This window comes from Filicampus tigris, chromosome 22 (assembly GCF_054856515.1).
Source record: "Filicampus tigris isolate MCC_2025a chromosome 22, RoL_Ftig_1.0, whole genome shotgun sequence".
Lineage (NCBI taxonomy): Eukaryota > Metazoa > Chordata > Actinopteri > Syngnathiformes > Syngnathidae > Filicampus > Filicampus tigris.
The window spans coordinates 7,429,984-7,453,246 of record NC_141238.1 but is presented as its reverse complement, the minus strand read 5'-3'; the positions used below and the strand labels follow the sequence as shown (position 1 = coordinate 7,453,246).

Sequence of the window (23,263 nt, the reverse complement as noted above, 5' to 3'; positions counted from 1 at the left end):
TAAACCCCACAGAAGCGTGTTGACGGTTTGTAAATAGTGCTGGTCGATCCAATTAAACTCGGGCCGGTTAACTTTTAGTGGCTTCCATGACTGAAAACATTGCACTAAATGAGGGAGCCAAAATGCTTGAAACATCGCAGTAAAACGTCATCAGAAATAATACCAACGTCTAAAACCAAAAAACAAAAAAACTCTACTTAAAGACGAACAAAGTATTGTATTTGTACTTCATTGCGTCCCACAATTGATTCGAATTTCTTGTAGATGCTTCAAGCCTTCAATTCCTTTTTACTTGCTGCACTTCTGGGCCAAATGTGAATGTGTCGGGGACTTGTTCGGTAATCCAAAACCACAAGCAAAGCGAGCCCCTCTGGCTCAGTGCAACAGGCAGGTCTTGATCCTTCCAGATGAAACACGAACTGAGGTGGCCAGCAATCGCGGGGGTTAGGCAAGGTAAACAAACATGCCAGCTGAGCAACACCAACGGATTTCTTGATCATCCATAGCATTTCTCCTTCGACATTGTCACATTTCGGGCCGTGTTGTCTCTCAGAAACGGTACTTCTAGAAAAGCGTGCGGCGCTTAAACTACTATGATTGTTGTGTTTGTTGTGTGAAAGCAGACTGATCCCTCTGAGCGGCCCGATACAAATCGACAGTCCCCCCTGTGCGCTGCAACCCATTGTTTCGGGGATTAAGGGGGGATTAAGGGCGGAAGCCGGGGACCCGAGGCTTGAGCGGTGTGACCCTTCCGCTAATCATTATGAGACAGATACAACAGCACTCATACTTGAGAAGGCTGCGGTGACGTTGCCTTATCAATAATTCATGGCCGGTGGCAGCAGAGGCTGGATGGAAATGTGAGGAATTTTGGCGAAGAGCACTGGGTGTAATGCGTGTAGGCGGACAAACAAACTCGGTTAACAAGGACTTTATTAGCAGCTCAATCCGGACACAAGCGACGCGCTTCCAAACTCGCATCGATCAGGCAATCAAACCTTGGTGAGTGACGAATGGCGGGACACCTTTGAAAAATGACGGACTGCAATCATCAATAACCGCGTCCGTCACTGGTGGACGCCCGTTTTTTGTGACGTTTTTTGGGGGGCACCAACGGACTTCTTATGGACTAACTGAGGGACTGACGATTACAATTCAGTTCGTCACGAAAAATGCCGGACTGACCAGCAAAATGTAGTAAAATGCCCGCCTCTGCCTGTTTCATTGCAGGACAAGACTTGACTGGTAGTTGGTAGTTTGCCCGCTGTGGGCTAAAATAGATAAAAGAATCCTTGGAGAGGCTCGTGGGCTTTGAGCTTCACTCGCTTGTGTCAAGACTCAGTAGGATCTTGCAAGGCCTCTGCTTCTCAAAAGCTACATCCTGCGGCTTTAGTAAAAAGGAAGGAAAAAGTTGGTCAATCAATACTTGTCATGTCATATTTCTGTTCAACTTTGCAGAAGTTACTTAATTAAGGACTGCTTCCACTTTGTACCGTAGTAGCAAAGTTATACAATTCCATTTTGGAAACTATGTCTCAAGGGGAGAAGATTGATGACATGGTTTATTTAACAGGCAAGGTCTTCTGAAATCTCTACTTTGATATTTTTTTTTTTTAGCCTTCATCTTTCTGGTTGTGATTATAGTTGACTCAGATTTAGTGAATGCACACGTCCAGTCGTTCAATATTTCAGTACTTTTTGCACAACTGTTCTCTAGCACGGAGCCGAACGGCGACATTCACAACAGGTGTTTGATCCATGAACTGACGAGTACATTTCCTGGTTCAGTTAGAATTGGTAAACTGTCTTTATGGTGCTCACATTTTGACGTCATGAGACTATGAACAGGATGTTCTGAGAAGGAATTGGCCATTGACCTGAGAGCGTCACAGCAAGTTGCAAGAGACACGCAGAGAGTCTGGAAAAGGCATAGAAGTGGATGTCCTTGGACCTGATGTAGTTCTACCGACCAGACACACAAGCGGCGTCTGTCTCCCGCCGTCCGGCCTCCCCGAAGAGAACTGCAGTCATTTTGGTGCGAAGCTGTTAGTGTGCTAATCGCTTCAGCCTCACTCCATTATCAAGGTGCCCGGGCTCAATAAGTGCAAGTCCATCATTTCTCACCTGGTCTTTTGGGGACAGTGTAAATAAATTGATGAGAGCGGCAAGAAAGGCTGAGGAATAATGTATCAAGAATATCAGGTGATATTCGCCAAAGAACCCCACCAGCCTCATCTGATTCACCTGCTCAAAAAGAGCCCAGCTGTCCACCCGGGATTTGGTCTGCTTTATCATTTTTGCCAAAAGGGATTATCGGCCTATGCTTAGAAGTAGAAAGCAATCCGAAGTCAGAGTGATTGAAACGTACACTCCAGGATAGGGAAGAAAATAGTTGTACAGCAGAGGAGTCGATGATGATGATGATGATGATGGTGATGATGATATCTGATATCCGCATCGTGTTTTTTTTTTTTTTGGACTGGACGATAAACCCTGGGCTATCAAATTAAGAAGAAAAACACAGATTGCATTGAATGAGCAGTCGGCCACCATGCGTCCGCAAGGTGGAGCGCTTGGGACTTAAGTGAATTAAGGACTGTGTTTGAATTTTTGTGCATGGTGAAACGAGGCAGGGAAACGCAATTACTAAGGCAACGGGAAACATGAGGTGCATTTGAAAAGCATAAAACCGCCATTTGGACATGTCGTACTGACGACAGATGAAGAATCTTAACATTGAACCTTTTTACATGAAAAAAAAAATCTTGTAACTGACTTTGGATTCCTCTGAACTATACCAACACATCATTCTGGGAGGCGTCAAGTAACCTGCGTTAACAAACCCCCCCAAAAATCCACGCTGCTATGCTGATCATGCCCATTATTTCCAATTGGAGACAATACACACCAACAGATTGTGTAACCACAGCGTTATTTTGCACTGTACGTCATGCGCGCAACATTACCGACACAAACCGTCTGTAGAACTGTAATGATAAAGAAAGCAACATACAAGCATGAATCAAAAAGCCATACAACAAAATACGGTACATCTGCGGCATGATCAATAAAACGGCTTGCGGCATTTTATTATGACAGCCCGGTGATTATGGCGTTAAAATGACATGACGACTGATAGATGTTGGAGGCCGTTTTATTTTTAGCTCGACTGTTCATCACACAGCTTGACACGCTGCCACAGGTGATAAAAGCCGTATTTGAATGTATAGAAATGATGTTTGCAGCAGGTGTCCCCCGGAAGCCGCCGAGCGCACGCCCTATGAAGCCCGTTTTTAGGCTAATGGACACCACGGACACTTCAAACTCCCCGTCGATCCCTCCTCAAAGGTGAGGGATCGTCCACAAATGAGTAGCTGTCAGGTGGCCCGTCTTCCTCCTTTCCAACGGCGGCCGTTCAGAACGCGTCAAAAGCGTTTTGTATGTCCCCCACCTTGATGTCTGACTCGCTCTTGGTCACGCGCTTACACGAGAACGTCGGCGGTCAAACAATCTTTAGATGCTAGAATTTGCCACTGAAAGAGATTTATTATCAATCAAGAAACTGTACACGTTAAAGTAAGTTCCTTATGTTCAGGGGCGTAGCTAGAACGTAGCTCCGCCCCTGCTTGTATTTAGAATGTATGATCATTCGTATGCCGTTTTACGCTTTCCACTGTTTTGAGAGGAACCCACGACCCTTCAAAGGCCAGCAGGTTTCCGCGGGAGCAAATGTGGTGGGGATACAGACAGTTCTCAGGACTGATTCAAGCTCTTCCATGAATACCGTCCCCACTGTCCCATAAAAAACAGATATAAAGTACATGTGTTCGACTTGCACTCTTTCGAGATCCCGCCATGCACGAACAGTTCCCGGGACTGTTTCAAATTCCCCCTTGAGCACTTACCACAGTCTCATTAAAAAAAAAAAATACATGCATCTATGATTATGTACAGTGTAGAAATTCCCACCGTTACTACCATTTACCAGGATTTAATACACACTTTAATACATTTATTTAGTAGATTTTCATTTTTGTGCATTTTAGTTACTTTCGGAAAAGTCATCAAATTTCAGGGTGGAAAACTCAAATTGAAGGTAATGTTATTGCTGTCAAAACAAGTCACATTTGACCTAAACCTTAGCGTGAAATAGGAATGCTGAAACTTTTAACATCTGATGAGGACAACTATTTTATCATCCCATTTCATGATAGTGGGCTGATTGTGTTCTGGCACAAAGTGGAAGGTAAATATGAACTGCTCCTCCCAAAAAGATTTATTCAAGGCTCAGCATTTAGCAGCCTCATCCTCTTTGCTGATGCTTGGAGGTGCACGTCGAGAGTGGATTAATTGTTTCAAAGGGGCAAAAGTGGGGAACCAAGCACTTTGATAATCACCTTCTTTTACGAGCCGAGTGTGCGCCACGCAGCGGGGGCTTTGAGGGGATGGCGGTGTGACAAAAAAGGAGAAGTGGTTGTCTAGCGGAGCGTTGAGGCGGGTCAGACCGACGGTAGCTCGACGGGCACGCTCGCTGCACCCGGGCGCCGCGCTGTCCTGCGGGGCCCCGGGCGCTGGGTCGGCGGCCGTAATGAAAGCTGACAGCATGTAAATGAGTTTTTAAAGGAGCTGGTGAAAAGCTGGTCATTTTTTCTCATTCTGTGCTCTCTCGTGTGTCAGGCTGCTTGCCAGCTGTCAACCTTGCTGGGGAGATGGAGGAGCCTTGTGGTTAAATTTGCGTACGCCTTGATTACCGATCAATATGCCAACAGGCGTGTCTTTTCCTTCTGTCTCTACTGTTTAACATTGTCTACCCGACACTAAATGGATAATATACATCATACAAAAATCTGAGCTTTTATTTGTCGTTTGGGCATACTATATTCAAACAAAATACTTGCACGAGCAATGACAAAGGTTTAATTCCGTTGTGTTGTGGCTTTGAAACTATTTTTAGGTCATTTTGATTCCCACTTGACACCAGCAAGAAAGAGAGAGGCCATATATATATATATATATATATATATATATATATATATGTATACTACACTGAAAGAGCTTTCCACAATGTCGTACTTAAAATGTAAATCAAGTAGATAGTAAATTGCAAATAAAATGTTTTAATTTCCCACCCTGCCGCCTCACTCATGCTCCCTCATTAAAAACCCAGAGTACATAAATATGCAATTCTTTTCATTTGGCATATTTAAGTTAGCCGGACTACTCATATTTCCACAACATAATTGTGTATATATTTTACTTCCAAATCTCTTTGAATATCTAAGAATGTGTAGTTGTTGTTGTTTTTTTTTCAATTGCGCTTTTGAGCCCAGCCCTGTCCTCAAACTGTCCTCATATAACTTTGTCAAAAGTTGTTTACAGTTTAGGAGCTGTAAAAAAAAAAAAAAAAAAAAGCACATATGAAAATGAAATACAAACCTTCCGATACAAACCTTCAGTGTGACTCAGCAGCATCTGCGTCAGTGCACTTAATGAATGTTTTACCTGTTGATCAAAACAACAGCGCATATGAAGAATCGGCATCAAAAGACAAATGACGTTTTTGCTGTAACCATGACTGATTATTGTAACTATTTCTATGGCAGGTGGGTGGGGGGGGGCAAGCAGCTGCGTTGGCCATATTGTCTATCGATCCACTTTCTCTGCACTTAATCAAATTCATACTTTAAAGAATGACTCCTAGTGTGGAATATGAATTGGATGCCAAATCTGTCAATAATATTACATTCGTCCAAGCTGTAAAAAAAAAAAAAAGGCTCAGGTTAGCAAGCAGGAACCTGCAGTTTGGCAAACAAATAAATTCCTAAAAATGTGATTCAAATGAATTGGACTGATTTAAAATGGACTAATAGTGGCACCGGATTAACCTCCATGGGGATCCTTTTCGATTTTTTTTCTTTCTAGTCAAGCGTTTGCTGGGTTGCATGCTGTCAGGAAGAAAAAAAAGCTCAAGGAAACATGGCAGCTTATTAACTAGAGTCATCATATTCCTGTGTGCACACATTGTTTGTGTTCTGCTGTAATAATGGTGGATGGGAAAATACACATATCCCATATCCAAAAATAACTACTTACCGGTACTTCAAATGTATACAGTGGAGAACTATATTGACGCCATTTTTTTTTTCTTTTTTAGCCAACCAGAGAGTGTACAGTGATCGTAATAATTATTGTGTTACACGCTCAAGTCATCTCAATGGTCCTCAAACCCGTGACAGCGCTCACTATCGAAGCACAAAAGAATTTGCAGAATCTGTAATTACGCGCTTTTATGGCGGCGCCGCAAAGGAACAGACCGTGAATGTGCGCCAAATCAGCCATGAGAGGAGGAGCTCCTTCCTTACGTCCGATCACAGATGACAAAGACGTTCAGAAATTAAATAATCGCAGTCACTTGTGATAATCGCATCACATTAGCAATGGCGGTTCCTTTTTACAACTAGTTTTGTCGCAAATATGCCGAATGTGGAACACGCAGACACTGGGGCTCAAAACTGGAATATGAACAAAGCCTGTATGATTTGGTTCCCGTGGCAACTGATTTCTTGTCGTAATTTGTTAACATTTACATTCCCAATATTGATTGGGACCGGGTCGTCTTCAGTTCTTGTGCAACTTGCTCGAAACCAAACAGATGAATTCATTTACCCTGCGGGACTCCAGTTGAGGAGCATATGGATCGAACACCATCTACATTTTCAAGGGACATTTCTTTCATTGTATTTAATTTATTCTTAAAATAATTCATGGTTAAAAAAAGTACTGTATGTCAGTGACCGTAATATCTCTGCTGCTCTCCTTTTTGATCTCCTCGTTCCGCTCGCCCACGGCCGAGAGAGAGGCCCGATTGTTGTGCCGACCAACACAAGCAGGGAAATAAATTAAGAGATCAAAAGCCATCGAGAGGAAATGGGTCAGTATTCCACATTGTGTACAATACAATATCATAGCAAATTAGCAGTCTTCAATGGCTTCCACTGACTACTATACACTTACAATGTTAAGTCGGCGGCAGGGTGAGTCCTCAGGATTTCTTTTTTGCTGGACAGTGACTTGGAAAATGAGCATGAAAAGAAAGCAGCTAGTGAGGTTGTGAACGGAAAAACCCAAGACTACGAGCGCCAGCGTTAATGAGAACAACAGCATTTGTTCACATCCTAATTGTCATTGTGACCACAAGTCCAATAAGCTTCTCTACAAAGGTACAACATATAAAAACTGTTAAATATATAACTTTTAGGGCCTTTCAAAATACATGTAATGACATTTCTTCACGCCGTCTTTTTCATTCGTTTTTTTTTTTTTTTTTTTTTTTTAACACGCCTCCTTTCTTCCTTCGCCAACACAACAACGCCAGCTGTCCCGACCGTCGCATCTTTTTTTAAATTTATTTAATTTTTTGTTCTTGATACACAGTTATACGTATATAGTACCTATATCTCCAGTTCCAAAGTACAGTGTTGGGCTCAGTCCGAGGAAAGAAAAGTCAGGAAATGATCAAAAGTACTCCTTTGATCCGTGCGTACGCCAGTCAACGCAAGGTGTCCGCGGGTCACTTGGTGGGGACACAAGCAGCGAGGGTCCACCGTGTCAGTCCTCTCGCATTTGTTCTTTTGCTCTTTGGTCTATAAAAATATGGGAGGTCTGCTCCAGCAGAAGGCCTATTCACAGCAGAGAGCGCTCACTTCTCCAGAGGATCCTAGCGCCCTGCTGATGTTCTAGAAAGGTGAAGAAATGCGGGGAATTCTTGTCTTCAAAGCAATTCCGAGGACTTCCGATGGGGAGCGGATCACCCGTGACATTTCGCGGGAGTCCGGCCCTCCACGGCGACGGGCAAAAGCTGCTAATTGGACGGAGCAGGCAGAAATGGAGAGCAGGCGACCATGTTGACCCAACGACACGCACCGGGTGGGAGAAGTCAGAAAGCCTGTGGAGTTGCTCGCGAGGAACAGTGTTTTACTGCGAGTCATTTACCCAATGTCCTGGAGGGACGGGGGCGGGGGGGTTCCTGCAAACACTCCCCTTCTGGTGCTCTGGTGGGGTTACGAGACCTGCCACGAAGGATGAAAAACAGAGCAAACATGAGATTGTCTTAGCACAGTCATGCGTCAACGGGAGTGTTTTGACTTTCCAGATTAATCTTTGGATGTACCTTGCAATATGATTCAAAAACTGGATTTACTGTACAGTATAATTAGTCTTGTATAGCTTATTTTGCTACAAATATTCCTTACAACTGTGGTGCCATTTAAAGTAGAAATGGGCTTTCCAGACAGCGGTTCGAAAATTCTGGAGAAAGTGGTGGGCGCTCAGTTGAAATCCTTCTCATGGAGGTTTTCCAGTCATGTTTTGAGACTCAGCCCTGTTACGAGTTTTTAATGGCACCCTCCTGGCTAAGACACTGGAAACCACGTGTCTTGTTTTGCTGGACGTGACTGCAGTATTTGATATGGTGGACCTCAGTCCTCATTTGCAGCGCCAGGCGGGGCTTGGTGGTAGTGCTCTATAGTTGTATAGATCCTATATGGCAGTCAAAACTTTTTGTGTCAGCCTTGGTTGCTCTGAGTGATGTTCTGCCCCACTGTCGTAGGGTGTTCCACAGGGTTCAATTTAGGAGCCCCTGTTGTTTTCATTACATTTTCTGATTTCATCTTAAGAAAGCTTGGTATTTCCTTTCACTGCTATGTGGCTGTGATAGTTCTCTATGTCTCGCTGAGCAAAACAGACACTTCCTCCTTAAGGCCAGTTTTTTCCTGCCTGGAGGAAATACAGGCCTTGATGGCACTAAACCTCTTGGATTTCAATGAAAAGCAAACAGAGGTTATAGTGTTTGGTCTCATTTTAGATTAGCTCCCTTGGCAAGCAGAATGAAGTCATTTTCTTTGCGCTTGTAAAAATACAGTTGTGTGCTTCGCTGTATTTTATCTTGATCTTGGAACTGGTTGTGTTCATTTCGTTTTGGCCGTGTTTGATGACTGCACACAATGGCACAAAGGCAGGCAGGCGAGGCTCCTTGTGTGATTGATGCTGGAGAAGCAGGGTGATGAACGTCAAGATGATGCAGAGGAAGCTCTGGATCAACTATTGGCACTGGTGGAAGTTAACAAGAGATCAGACGGTAACAGCTAGCGGCGCAGCAGAAACTGCAGTAAGTGCCCAATAAAGAGTCGTTTGCGACTGTATCCATTTAATATTCCTTGATCCAAACCGTTAATGGATTATCGACAAAATGTAATGACTCATAAAATAAGAGCTCCTCTGTAATTCTGTTGTGCCACTGACTAAAAACTATTAACCACATCCGCAAACCGCAAACGGCATTTGTTTAGTTGAAGGCTATTTCCTTTTCAAGTTGTAGTCATTCTCCAGCAAGTGCACATGAACAATGTGACTCTCGCAGAGAAACAATTAATCTTACGGCAAAAAGACAAATCTGGAAGCATCCGCAAGCCATCTGGCTGCCTGCAGTCGCCACGCAGCCAAAATGATCGTGTCGCTGTCCAAGATTTTGGCAATGCCTCTGGGGCTCGAATGTAATAATAATGAACTTGAATGGAACAGGCCATGCAAGAATCAGGTGTTGGATGCAGAGCAGAAAAATAATACTCAACAGTAAGCTTAATGAATTGGTGGTTGTGACTAAGTAAGATCCAGTAGTGCAGGCTGCATATATTTTTTGTAAGGTGAGTTGAGTTTCACTTTGAAATGATATGGAACATTTTTAGGAAGCGTTTAGAGTTCAAACTATCCATACAGATGCAGGCAACGCTAAACCATTTTAGCTCCGTCCCTATGTCCTGTGAGTAGCAGGCAGACGACTGCCGCCAGTCGTGGCGGCCCAGCTGGGGAATCCTTCAACCGCAGTCAAGGATGCTGGACGGAAATGGAATGCAAATGGCTAGCAACGAAATGGTCTTGTTTTTCGTAAACTACCACACAGTTAGACGGCGCGGTCGACCGTGGTAATTTTCTTATATTCCCACAACGCTCCTCTTCGGCTGCTGCTCGCAAACACACGCGGAAAAAACGCGCACCCGCATTGTGGCAAACAGCCTCCCATAAATCGCCCTCACACACAAATCTCATCTCGGGGAAATGCAAGTCTCCTATTAAAAGAGGAAACCAATGTCAGATGAATATCAGATGAATTTGGCCTATGAATAAAATTCCCAGGCCCTAGGTGATTATTACCTTGGGTTTATCAGGAAACTGCCATATTACTCTATTTTATATCTTCAGACAGCCAACGCCTAAGATGCCATTCTTGGGCATGCAGCAATGAAATCCGGCTATAAAGTAACTGACAAACTTAAAGCCGTCACCGAGAGTGGTGGCCGCAGCGGAACGTAAATAATCCATGTGTGTTTGTGTCTAATTTGTGCGCACTGGCTCCGGGGCATTCCACTTGATACATATCGATATTCATCCAAGGAAGAGGAAAATTATTGGATTCCATGCACATCACAACGCACGGCGCATCTTCCGGTCTCCAGGATAGGATTCAGTGCGTTTGTTCACACATTCTGCCTTCTATATGGGCTTGACTTGCGCACTGGAGTGAAGGTGAACACAGGCACATCTGTTGGCGCTAAAGACAACTCTATTCATAATACATATGCAGTCACTCTCCAGCTGCGATGGAAAGCAAATTTGCGGCAACATATGGCCACGACTTGACATTTCCTCAGCGCGTGTATTCTGGCCGACTCCCTCGGAAATGTCAGCGCACACGGACCCGCGCTAAACGTGTTAACGGACGCATGAAAGAAAAATGCATCCACTTGGTTACCGCCAACGCTGAGATAAGTCGGTGGGTTCAAAACTTTCAGTATATTTGGGGGAAAAAAAACAAAAAAATCTGCCACCCACTGGAGTCAGATAGAGGGTATAACATTTATAGGAGACAATAAAAAGCAGAATTTGTCAAATGAAATGTTTCCGTGTTTGCCTTTTACCGATTGCTCATTTGTCATCGTAACCGTCTGGTTGCTTCTCCCTCCCACAAAAGACTGCTCGATGAATATTCATCGGCGGGTTAGCAATGAGCCACAGGTTAATAAGCGGCGGGAAGCGGCTCGTAACGCGCCCGAAGCAGCGAAAACGTTCACACACGTGTGTGCGCGGCACGCGCGGCTCTCCAGACGCTCAAGCCCATCCCGGCGTGCCGCTATCTGCCGATTTTATGTCACGACCAAGCCTTTTTTTTGGGGTGCGTTTCCTCAGAACATCAAACATCAATCTTTTTCCCGTCTGCTCAATACAATATGATTACAAAGCCCGTTCTCAAGAGGCAACATTTACATCAGATCCATTAGGGCGTACCACCGAATTATGACCTCAGGGGACAAATTTGTCCCTGAAGCAAAGAACTTTGTGTCACAGATGTCATGTCATAGGCGTTCTTTATGGGTCCCACTGTTCAAATTGCATTTTGGACTTCCTTAACTGGAAGTCTGGTAAACTGATATCCTCTATAATGCGGTGTGTAAGTATCTGAGCATGGATTCCTTCAATGTCTATTTTTAGCTGCAAATCTACCAAGGGGCTAACTGTCGAGATGGGAAAGAAACAGCAGGATCACATTTTCTCTTAAAAGCAAATCATAAAACTGCCAGGAATATTGACTGGTAGAGGAACCTGCTTTTCTGAAGCTCAACACGAATGGGCACTTTTACGACTTTGTCCTAATCTTTTTTATTGCACTGTAAGTTAAAAATGTCCGCGTGGCTTCTCCGCCGGCCCGGTAACGTGCATTGTTATCCGCCCCCGTCTGGCGCCTTGTTTTCAGTCTGACTCGCAGACGCCGTCGGAGGGAGGGCTCGCGAGGCTCGAGGCATGCCAAGCCAGAGCGGCGACAAGGCGCAAACGCAGATGGAGCCGTCTTGTTTTGCCGCGCGCATGGATTTTCCGTAGCTTAACGCACACGGGGGAACTGCTGGTCTGAATGCAAAGAGCAAAAAAAAAAAAAAGAGGGATCAAAATAAGGATCTCAAAGAAGCAGACGTTTGTTTCAGTTATATCCTCGCGATTCTTGCGCGCCAGTTGTTTCTGTTGTTGGCAATCGGGGGACTACGGGATCAAATAAAAAGTTGATGGCGGTGTTTTGGATGGATTCATTTGATTTGGCCATCAATTGTATTCTTGAGGGATGCAACGAAAGGGCTATTTTGGTACCTTTCTGCCGCCACGAGGACCACGGTGCAGGATGGGGGGCTTCCAGGGAATGGGGGGACGTGTGATTGGGCTGGCAAGGTGGCGGTGGTGGGTGGTGTCCGGCTGCCTGTCAAGGGGGTCGTCAATGCTCCTCTTAGTGCAAGAATGTGGAGGGAGAGTCCTGTCGCGTCATAGAGCCTGGCGGGGAGAAAAAGGGCAGAGGTATTGGTGAGGACGTACTGTTTTGCTCTGTCTAGACTTGAACACGCTCGCGCTCATCTCCGCCGGCACTTTGTTTCTTGTCTGCTAATGAAATACGCTACAGACGTGTGGGAGTTTAAACTTGGAAGGCAAAATGTGGATAAAACAACACGTAATGTAATCAGCACTTGTGTTGTTGTTTTTCTTCCGCGGCCGTAGCTGTATTATTAGACTGGCTTATCAAAGTGTCACATTCAAGCACCTTCAAAACTGTCGCAAAGCGAGGAGAAAAACGGTTATGGGAGTTGCTCTGCTTAGGAAAGGGAGCGAGGGAGGGAATTAAAAAACAAGCTCAAACTCCAACATTGATTTGCCTTACATTCACTTGTGCTACGTATCTTTGGAGTGGGAACTCAATTGCAAGCTTTTGTTTTCGTCTGGGAGAGTCGAGTCCCATGATTCACTCCTGTTAGGACTTGGGACAAGCTAAAACTTAAGGACAGACTCGACTTGACTTTGACTCATGAAATTTGACGTAGACTGGAACCACGCGAAGTGGCAAAGTCTTTTGCATTTTCAAGGTGAGCTCCATTAACTTTAAAGTTTAAGATAACAACCGGTTGAACATTAAGATTCATGTCAGGTACGAGACTATAAATAAATAGACAATAGAATAATAGACCGACATTTTCTCCACTTATTTGCTGGTATCTGTTCATTGTTTTTGTGCTTCTCTCCTGATGCGGCTACTAATAAATAGCCCGTGTTAAATTTGCTGCATTGGTATTGATGATTTCATGCCGTTTGTGTAAAGTGCTAGTGCACACTTGATTGTCCATGTGTGATGCCATGTTAGTTTGTGCGGTCATGTTATTCAAAGTAGTCAACCCAAACATTTTTTTTTTCAAGAATATGTCCTATGCAGGCCCACTAGTTGAAACAAGGCATTCTGATAAATATTATGTTTGTGGAATAGGAGTTAATCCCACCCGTTTTTAGCCATCTCTGGGTGCGGCCATTTTGTCATTTCTGTCGACTGAAAATGACATCAAAGTTGCTCAGGGAACAACCAATCACGGCTGACCTGTTTTCTGAAGCTGAGCCGTGATTGGTCGTTATCTGGGCCCTAAGCAGTTGTGATGTCATTTTCAGTCGACAGAAGTGACAAAATGGCTGCACCCAGAGATGGCTAAAAAGGGATGGTTTTTGCTGCTTAACTCGTATTTCATATTAATCATATTGCCTTGTTTCAACTAGCGGGCCTGCTGGGAACATATTCTTGAAAAAAATATGTTTGGGTTGATTTCCTCCTTAAGCTAGTATGCTAATACTATTGATTCGATTTGTTAAACCTCCAAATCGTCCAAATTATGAGTGTCCGATGTGATTTAAATTCTAATTCTAGACAGCTCAAATTTTTCTTTTCATAGTAAGTAGTCCCTCAGATTTGTCCCCTCTTATTACTCTCGCGTTTCTGACACTAGGAGAAAAAAAACAAAAAAAAAGCTATACGTGCAACAATGAACACAATGGTCAATCGGCCTTGTGTTCATTTGCAGCCGTCTGCCAGTCGCAGTAAAGACAGCTGCTGGCAGCTCAAGCGCGAGCCATCAATCACTTCCTACTTTATGAAATCAATTATCTGTTTTTGCCAAATCTAAATGGCTGAAACACATCATTATTGGCAGTTTGGGCTGGAAACGTTTGCTCTTAACACTGTTTCACTGGCCAGGAGAGACTTAAGCAATACTCCCCACTTAGTGCATCAATCCAAGCGCTTCCTCTCTGAAGAACATGAGGAGACAGCACTTTTTCATTCTTGGTGCATCTCCCTCTTGCCCCTCGCTAACACTCTAATGTCTTCCCCAAGTCCCCCAAATGGAGGGTGAGGTGTGCTGACTTGGCTGCCTCTAAAAGCAAGCTCGAAACAGAAATGGATGGTTAGCAGCAAGGGGGTCTTCGTCTTCCCATCTCTCTGTATGTCTGGGGTGGGCAAGCAGCTGTCTTCTTCGTGGTGATTCTGTTCAATGCACTGTTTGGATGTGCCCGGAAATACCCACAGGGATCAATTACAGAAGCTGGTACCGACCCAGAACCTGTGCTGAAGGGGAGCATGGGGAGATCCCATCAGGATCATCTTCAACTGGTTCCACAGAGACACAAAGATGCAGATGATAGAGATGGGTAGGGATGTAACGATTCTCTCAAGCCCTGATTCGATTCCATTTTCAATTTTCAGTTCCAGATTTTTGATTCGATTTAAAAAAAAAAAAATGGCTACCATACTTGTGCTGTGCATCTGGAATGAAAAAACGTTACAAGACATAATTTTCCAGATGGATCTATTCGACTCGATTTTCGATTAGTCGAATCGATTACTCGATTAATATAGTGAATCGATTTTAAATTGATTTTCAATTAATCGTTACCTCCCTAGAGATGGGGCTCGCTACAGTTAGTGTGATTGCATAAATATTCTCAAAGCAGGCAGCCGGCCCGGATATTGTGTAAACAATAGTGTAATCCACCTTTTGTAAGGATGCTAAGATCTAAACATGCCTGGAGTCAGTGGTCTTACATGGATGCTGAAATACTAGCCTCTACCTGCATTCACAACACTGTGACTGCTGCCGTTTGTTTCCACTGAAAGAGGTATTGAGCATTGTTCCCTTCCTCCGAGAGGTGAAAAAGTCATGATTACAGTAGTAATCACGCCGCCTCTCAGGAGGTGCCACTTGTGCTCACAGTTTAAATACCGCAGTCAGTGTCAACCTAATAGAAGACTTCAAGTCACTTCACTTGTTTCACGGCTGCTTCTCCTTTGATGAACGTGCCAGTGATTTTGTTCTGTGCGGAATTGGCAGCACTCAACAATGCTTAGTAGAATCAAAATTGGGTATTGGACAGACTTGCCACTAGCAGTTCCCTACCCTGGGATATTTCCAACCGTGGACGTAGGAACTTACATTGCATATTAGTGTTTTCATCTTTTTCTATGGCACTTGTCGCCCGGTCAATCGCGGGTCACATATCGACAATCAACCATTCACACAAGGACAATTTCCCTACAAATTCAAATCACAGATTCAAACCCTGAACCTCAGAACTGCGATCATCCGTCTTTCCAGTGACATGTTAGAAATAATTTTGACATCCTCAGCTGGTGTTGTGCCCTTCGACTCCTGCTTCAGTATTGTATATATCGTAGAAGTGCTGTGGTCATGCTGCTTTCACAAGTCGATGACATGCACACCTCACTCTTTAATTCAATGGAGTTAATTATTCACTTTGACCTCATTTTCTGAGTTGCCATGGTTAGCAGGACATTTGCCAATAAACCCGTGCAACAACAACAAAAAAAAATTGAGCGCGAAATGTAACGGATAGCTGTACTTTCACTCTAAGGTTACCACGTGAACCGATAGTGGCCGGATATCGTTAAGTTCCTCCATGAACTTCATGATCATCGGAAATTGATTCCCAACAGAAGTGTTGGTCAGAACCCAAATGAGTCCAATCACGGCGGCAGTTTTGAAGATGTTACTTAGAGCCTAATGTTGCTTCACTCGCACAGCGCAACAAAACAACGGCAGCCAATGTTCACCAGACGAAAACAACTTGGGTAATGCCGAATAATTTTTTTTCTTGCCGCCACCGCCGCTTTCCTCCCTGCTTTCCATGTCTGCTTCCAATTGTTTGTCTTATTAGGCTGTCACAAAAGACCCGCCGGATCACCTGCAGTGATTTTGCTTTTTCTCCTCTAATGGCGCAATCACTCTGCCTCCCTCTCACTGAGCGCCCGGCGTCACCGCCATGCAGCAAAGAGAGAGAGAGAGAGAAACACAGACAGACCAAAACAGAGAGAGAGAGAGAGGACTCTTGTGTCGTTTCATCTGCCAGTCTGAAATAGTGGAGGGCACAATGCCGTGCGTCCTCCTCTGGGGAGAGCATCGCAGAGGCGGGGAGGGAGGATGGAAGATGACGGCTCGGATTCCATTTGCCAAAAGAGAGTGGTTTGGAAAGGCGGCAAAAGGCCTTTTTGACTGCGGTAACTTCGCTCATTTCCCATCATTTAGTGCCAGAGAGGATGGCGAGTAAGCCACGCCCTCCGTTTCTTGGGCATATTCATTTTCAAGTCAGGTCCAACAAAATGAATATAACCTCGAATGAAATAGTACACGGTGAGTCACAATAGGTGCGATAAATGAGGCAAATCAAATAAAATGGACAGAAGAAAGTTACAAGGTGGGATTAGACAGAGTATTTGTAAAACACTGTCAGTCGTTCTTACAATCCTACAGAGTGACTCGATCAATTCTATGACATGGCCGTAACATTTACAAGATTGCCTCTGTTTGATATTTGTCCTTTTCGACAGCAAACGGTCCTCGCCTGGGCGAAATTAACCTCTTTCAAAGCCTTACTGTCAGGGTCCGTAGTAAGCACGTACTTATCAATCTTCATGTTGCAAAAAAGATCGATATGGTGTTTTTATCGACAGGCCCGACGCGGCGCTTTCAAAGCAGGTTCGGACTAAGATAAATGCGCCGGGGCAAGGGGGCGGAGGGTGAGCACCATGATGCGAACGCCGGGGAAAAAAAATGCACGGAAGCTATTTTTGAATCGTATGCTAATGTCTGGATGGGCGTCGGCGAAATCCGTTCACATCCTAAATAGACGACAGGGGTCAGCCGTGTCATTCTTCGACAACAATCAAGACGAAGGGAAGAGAAAGAAAGTCGAAAACATTGGACCAATGCACGCAAAGTGCTTCCTGACATTTTGTCCAAAATAGCCCGTTATGGGGCTTGCGGGTCTGAGTCGGATTGACTTGGCTTTGGTCATACGCCCCACAGGGATGAGGCTGCTTGTCTGCATTGATGTTTTCACACAAACACCTGACGGACAGCTCGGACATGCTCAGTGGACTGTGCACGAGCCGCAGTCACCCTCCGGCAACGTCCAGGTAGAGGGCCAGTGTGGGCTTATACTCGGAAGAGCCTCGGGGAAAAGGCATTTGTTCAAAGTAAATGGAGTAAACGCTTTTGCGTTTGCATGTTATTGTATCAAAGAGTCTGAAGAAAACATGGTGCTGGATGTTTTTTTTTTTTTTTTTTTTCTTTTTCCCCCTTCTGAAACTTCAAACTTTGATGCCTTTTTATCCGCTACTTTGCGATGGATATGTTCCGTTCCTTTCATCCATTTTCTACACCAGTGAAGTTGCGCCTCTGGGTCACAGGGTGCTGGAGCCTGGAACTTGTCAATCACACAAATGATTTTTTTTTTTTTTTTAACAGATAACCATGACTGAGTCACTCACATTCACAGTCATCATCCCTCTCCGGGAGGGGGGGGGGCTGAGAATGCTCATTTGCTTTTAACTTGGCACAAGTATAATGAGAATTCGAATCGTTATTGATTGACCAAAGTGGCTTATGTCGGTTTCTCGTGCCGGTTAGTGAAGGGGTGTGGCTTTGGCCAGAGGATTGAAGAGGAAGGGATTTGTGAAATGGGGCTACATTCAGTTTTAAAACTTTTAGCAATTAAGAAACATAAAAAAAGTGAACGGCCGGCATGGATGTACGGTTGGTTTGGAACGTCGTGAGAAGCAGCTTGTCAAAGTCAAAGCCGAGACCTCCTTTGTGTGGGACTAATCGTCAAATTTCACAGAAAAAAAAAAATGCTGCGCATCATTTACTCAAGTTTATTCCTTCAAGTGGTTGCGCGCAATATAATCGTCTGGATCCAGATACCTTATTCAAGCAGACTATACATCTACTTAAAAAAAAAAGGTATCTGGATCCTGCTTATTTAATTTTGTGCAACCACCTGACGAAATACAATTGAGTCAATTCGCCCATTTTTTTCCGCGTCTTCAAAATCAGACATCGGCTCGACTTTCCTCAACGCCGCATTAGTCCGTCCCGTCGCTTGACACGGAATCATATTTTGAAAGGAATTTCAAACGGTGACCCCTGACTGCTTGCTGCCATCTACTAAAATCCCTGACAGTGAAAGCCGCTTAAACATGCACGCTGACTGGGACAGACGAGCGCGCGTGGCCGTCCGGCCGTTTGACGAGCTGTCGGCGGGCTTAAAGTCGCCAAGGAGCCAAGCGGGGAATACCTGTCATCTGGAACCGATGACTGACGTCCTCGAGCGGGATATGAAAGGTACAAGTAGGCAGCAAAGTGGGCATTGGCGTTGCGTCGTATCCGTTAGCTTTAGAATGCACGCGTGACGGGTCGCAATTTGCATACTCGCACACATGTGCTGTCAAATATAATGAATGGACGCCGATACGTGTCGCTTATGAGCGCGCGTGCGGGCTATCTTTACCCGCCCGGATAACAAACGACATCGTAGGTGAAACATAGAGCGGCTGTCGCCCCGCTCGACCGCAAGCGGGTATATCCGGATGCGTGTCATTGCTCACGGTTGGAGCTAACTCATGTGTGCGTTCGTCTTTCAGCAGCGAGGCATAAGCAAGCGAGTCAGCTGATGACTAAATTATGACGGATGCGTTAATGATGCCCCAGCGGGCCTCAGCCTTCACCCTTTGACTTTCACAGATAAGCCAGCCGGGGTCGCCCGGCGTGTGCGCCAGGGACACGCTGATGTCCGGGATGAGATTTTACTTGTAAAAGAAGAAAGCGCGGACGGAGACGTGGGTGAAATGACAAAGGTGCTAATAACCAATACACGCAACTTTGCCTTGATGAAATGCCTCCTCCATTCACATTAAGAGTGCCTCCATTTTGAGATAATTCCAAACGCCGAAGGAAAAAAAAAAAAAAAAAAACGAATGCAAATTTAGATGAATTGAAAACAAAGAGAGGCGGTAAAGTGAATGTTTTATGCTTATTAGTGAGCCGCAATATGAAAGGGAGCAGCGTTAGGTCACAATACGTCATGCTTAAAATAGCTTTGTGTCATTTTAGTGGCTCAGACGGTGCAGCAGTGTATCCAGTGAAAGACAATTTTTTGGATTAGAAGGACGACACTGGCAAGAGACGCCTGAGTTGAAAGGGCTCAAAAGTGAGGTTGTTAACTCATTCACTGCCACACATTTTCAGACCCTCTTTTACCCTAACGTTTGAAAAAATGTGAAAAATATAGCAATAAATTCCTGGGATTGAATGGCTGGACTGTGAAAAGACGAGTAAATCCGTCAATGGCAGTGAATGAGTTAATACGATGACCTGCTGCCAGCACAGCTGGGAATGCGGATCAGCGATGTGACCACATGGTTCAAGCTTCTGCTGATCTCTCGTCATGGATAAACTTAACAGTAGAGCAGGCTGAAAAGTGTGTCAGTGTGGCGGCCATGTTGGCAGAGGCAAAATTCCCCTCCAAAAAAATGTACGGACAGATTCCATGTCAGCATGAGAGAGTCTCTTCCGATGTAATGAGGCATGGATGTTAGCTTAGCATCTGCCGTAGCCACGCAGCTAGCTCAAAAAGAGCATGTTGTGTTTATCTATTTATGGATGCTGTTTTTACTGGAGTGAGTACTGCACACGGTCTCTCAACCTTTGCTATTTTGGTACACGGTAGTTTTTGTAAAGCCAGCCATCTAATCGCACGGCATGTAATCGCAACGGAGGTTGAAAGAAGGAAGCGGTTCCTGAACACGGCCAGGTGCGTCACAATTATTTTGTCCTCTCTGGGCATTTTTAGCTTCCGGCAAAAAAAAATGCACTTTGATGTATTGCCCAGAGGTTCCACTGTATCCCCAGCGGTAACATATTTACTCGCGCTATCGTTCAAGTTTGAAAAGGACGCAAATAGTGACAGCGATTTGCCGTCCGTATGGTCGTGTGACTTTCACGTATTTTCCATATAACGACAAGACAAGCGCATCCCTGCTGTGCACACGGAGGAGCGGCCGCACATCCCTCACAACATTGCCTTCTTGTCATTCCAAAGGGTATCCCGCGTCAGCGCACAAAACAATCGTCGTTCAATCGAAATCATTTCAGCCACAGCAGGTCGCCGCATGATTTGAGCACTGGAAGAAAATGATACGTGCTTGTCCGCACATCACCAAATGAGAGCTGGATGAAGATAATTGGAGCATTTAGTGAGCAAAGCTCCGCACTGACAACCCAAATGGCCTCAAATTGTGGCAAATGAATTGTTGTCGGACGTCATTTGCAATTATCGGCATGTTTAAGCTGCCTCTTACTAGACAACCCTCAAAACTGCCGCAAAGGTGACGGTGCTCACCACTGCACTTTCTGCCCGTTTACCATTGAAATGGTGAGGATCAGTCCATTTCACAGCCTGTTTGGGACGTGCTCTTATATCGGATCTCAAATTCCGTGAGTGGACCTGGAGTGTATTGAATGCAATTTATTCCAAAACAAGGCACTGTAATCGTGATGCAATGTCAAATTTGTCCTTATTTGTATTCATTCAAACTCATTTGTCAGGAGTATTTGCTCATACACTTTTTCTGTAGTTCAAAGCATGTCGCCACTGACGTGCACATCTTGCACATCTTGCACTAACCTGGCTGCAGATGGGAGCTGATTTACAAAAGCATTCAGTGTTGCCAATTTAGCCATTTGATTAGTATTTGCAGACTTTTCTGAGTGATTGTTCTTCCCAAAGTTTAATTCCCGCTCAACAACAAACAGAACCAAAAACGTTTTTGACATTTTTTTTTTATTTTCCCCCCCAAATGAAAAGAAATGAACACAGCGGAAGGCAATCACACTTAATTGTGCTGAACATTACCAAAGAAATGGTGCCCATTTAGTTGCAAAAACAATGACTTATACACAGATAGGGAATAAATATTTTGTACACAGGAGACAAGCATTGCAAATGTGTATTTATCGAGGATCATGTTCGCATTTCAACTGAACTTATTTTTAGCCCCGCCCTATCGTAACGTAGACTCGAAGATGGGGCAGCCTGAACTTACCGTGGTTGTCTTGACTCGGCCTCCGGGCTGCGTACAAGTCCAGCCGGATTTATTGACTAACAAGTCGCAGCCCTCGTCCTCCAAACACGGCACCATCTCGCACCACTGCTTTTTCCGAACAATGGCGGCTGTTGAGAAGATGGAGACAACGGTTAGAGTGGGTCTGTTAGGTGGGAAGCGATCGAATTTTCAAGACAAGTGCCGGCCGCCGATGTCTGCCAGTGTATCAACCGGGACATAATAAGAGCACCGTTTATAGAAAAGACGTTTCTCACTGGCACCGCCCCGTGCGTAATTATCGCCAAACTTGAATGGAGACAAGAAGGAATTGATGTTGAAATCGGGTGTCATGAAGTAAGACCTGCTTTTACGTTGAATTTTACCCCCCTGCGGAGATTGCGAAAAAAAATTGAAGCAACAGTCACACGTCTAAAATAAACCCAGAGTAGCCTTCCTGGTGGATGCTGATTGACTTTGTTGGGCGCTTTAAAGGTGCTGAAAAAAAAACCCTGAAAAGTGTGATGAGTGATTCACTCTGGCACACTGACACGGAAGAGCAGTTTGAATCATTTGAAAAAAAAGTGATCGATCCATTGAGCGCCGCGGGGAAGAACCAACACCACTGTCAAGCTGGGCGGTTATGTGTTCTCACTCACTATTGTTTTTTTCTTTTTTTTTTCAAGCCCCACTCTGAACGGGCAGCAAAAGCCTGTGGGTTGCCATGGCTACGCATACATGTAATGACAAGACGCGCAAGTGATTAGAAAATGGAGTTTCTGTTGAAATTGCCTGTCGTTGCTGTAGCTGAACCGAAACGCCGTGGAGCGTTGAGTTAAATGTGTAAAATATTTCTTAGTGTTGTAATTTGTATTGTCTGCCCTTTCTTATGCAAAAACGGACTCTCATGGAGGACAATGAACAAGTGAATACGTTAAGAGGCCACGCACATAATCTGACATTTTCCTCTGACGTGGCAATCATAGGTTGCCGGCGCCCTGGGAAACATGTGGAGGACATCTTTGCTTCATATCTATAAATTTGCTCTCTGAGGGCACCTTCAGCAGGTGTCATTATGTCGCTTGTATCTGCAGAAAGCATTGTCGCTAATGCTAATACGCTAGCACTGTGAAGTATGAAATAGTGATATAGTCTCACCACAAGCCCCGATTCAGTTCCCGATTTTCGATTCGATTTGATTTAAAAAAAAAAAAAAAAAGAAATTGCTACCATGCTTGTCTCTGTGCACTAGTGTGTTTCTGCAGCCATCCGCAAACGCAACACGCAATCATGTTTGGCGCAAAAGCATCATTTGATCTACACATTCAAAATGTGCTATGCATCTGGAATGAAAAAAAAACCGTTTCAAGACATAATATTCCAGATGAAGTTAAGCAACTCGATGTTTCGATTGATCGGGGGCGACTCGATTCCGAATCGATTTTCGATTAATCGTTACATCACCACTCAACCCAGTCTTTATGATTGTCCAAGTGAACTGTTTAATAGAATTGAACCGAACCGAATTCAATTGAATATACTTTCACTTGCTGACATGCTCTGCTGACACGAACAAAATGGCGGCGGCCAGAGGAGCTAGTTTACAAAAGTGCTGTTGATGTTAACAATTTGTGCTGTGGACCCCAGTTTGAGACTCACTGCACCAACCCGTCCAAATATTTCACACCCTGTTGCTTTAAGTGACATCCGAGGACACTGTTTCAACAATGACAAATGGTACGAATACGAGCACGCACACATGCTTGTTACATAAAAGAAGGTTTCATCAGCGGCGGGAACATTATTAAAGCCTCCGTGGGGCATTTGTCTCCCCACCAAATGGTCGATCACACTCGTGTCAACAGCCAGCATCTTGGCCTAATAAATTCTGTCTAATCCCATGCCAAGGCGGTGAAAGATGGGCCGCGCGCAAGGGCGGAAGATAGAGCGGGCCGACCCGAC

General features: G+C 44.6%; 2 protein-coding genes across 11 annotated transcripts in view; one reads left to right on the top strand and one right to left on the bottom strand.

Annotated features, from left to right (window-relative positions):
- LOC147126748 (uncharacterized) overlaps window positions 1-23,263 on the top strand; it is a 282,315-nt gene that overhangs the window by 100,754 nt on the left and 158,298 nt on the right. The window lies entirely within an intron of this gene.
- Window positions 6,727-23,263, bottom strand: part of tafa5a (TAFA chemokine like family member 5a) — a 100,622-nt gene continuing 84,085 nt past the window's right edge. For both annotated transcript variants that reach the window (XM_086021725.1, XM_086021726.1), the window contains exons 3-5: window positions 21,305-21,432; window positions 12,193-12,369; window positions 6,727-8,069 (exon numbers count right to left, since the gene is read on the bottom strand). In XM_086021725.1, the coding sequence (XP_085877851.1) occupies window positions 12,361-12,369; window positions 21,305-21,432 (137 nt within the window). In that variant the 3' untranslated portion in view covers window positions 6,727-8,069; window positions 12,193-12,360. The remainder of the gene's footprint in view (window positions 8,070-12,192; window positions 12,370-21,304; window positions 21,433-23,263) is intronic.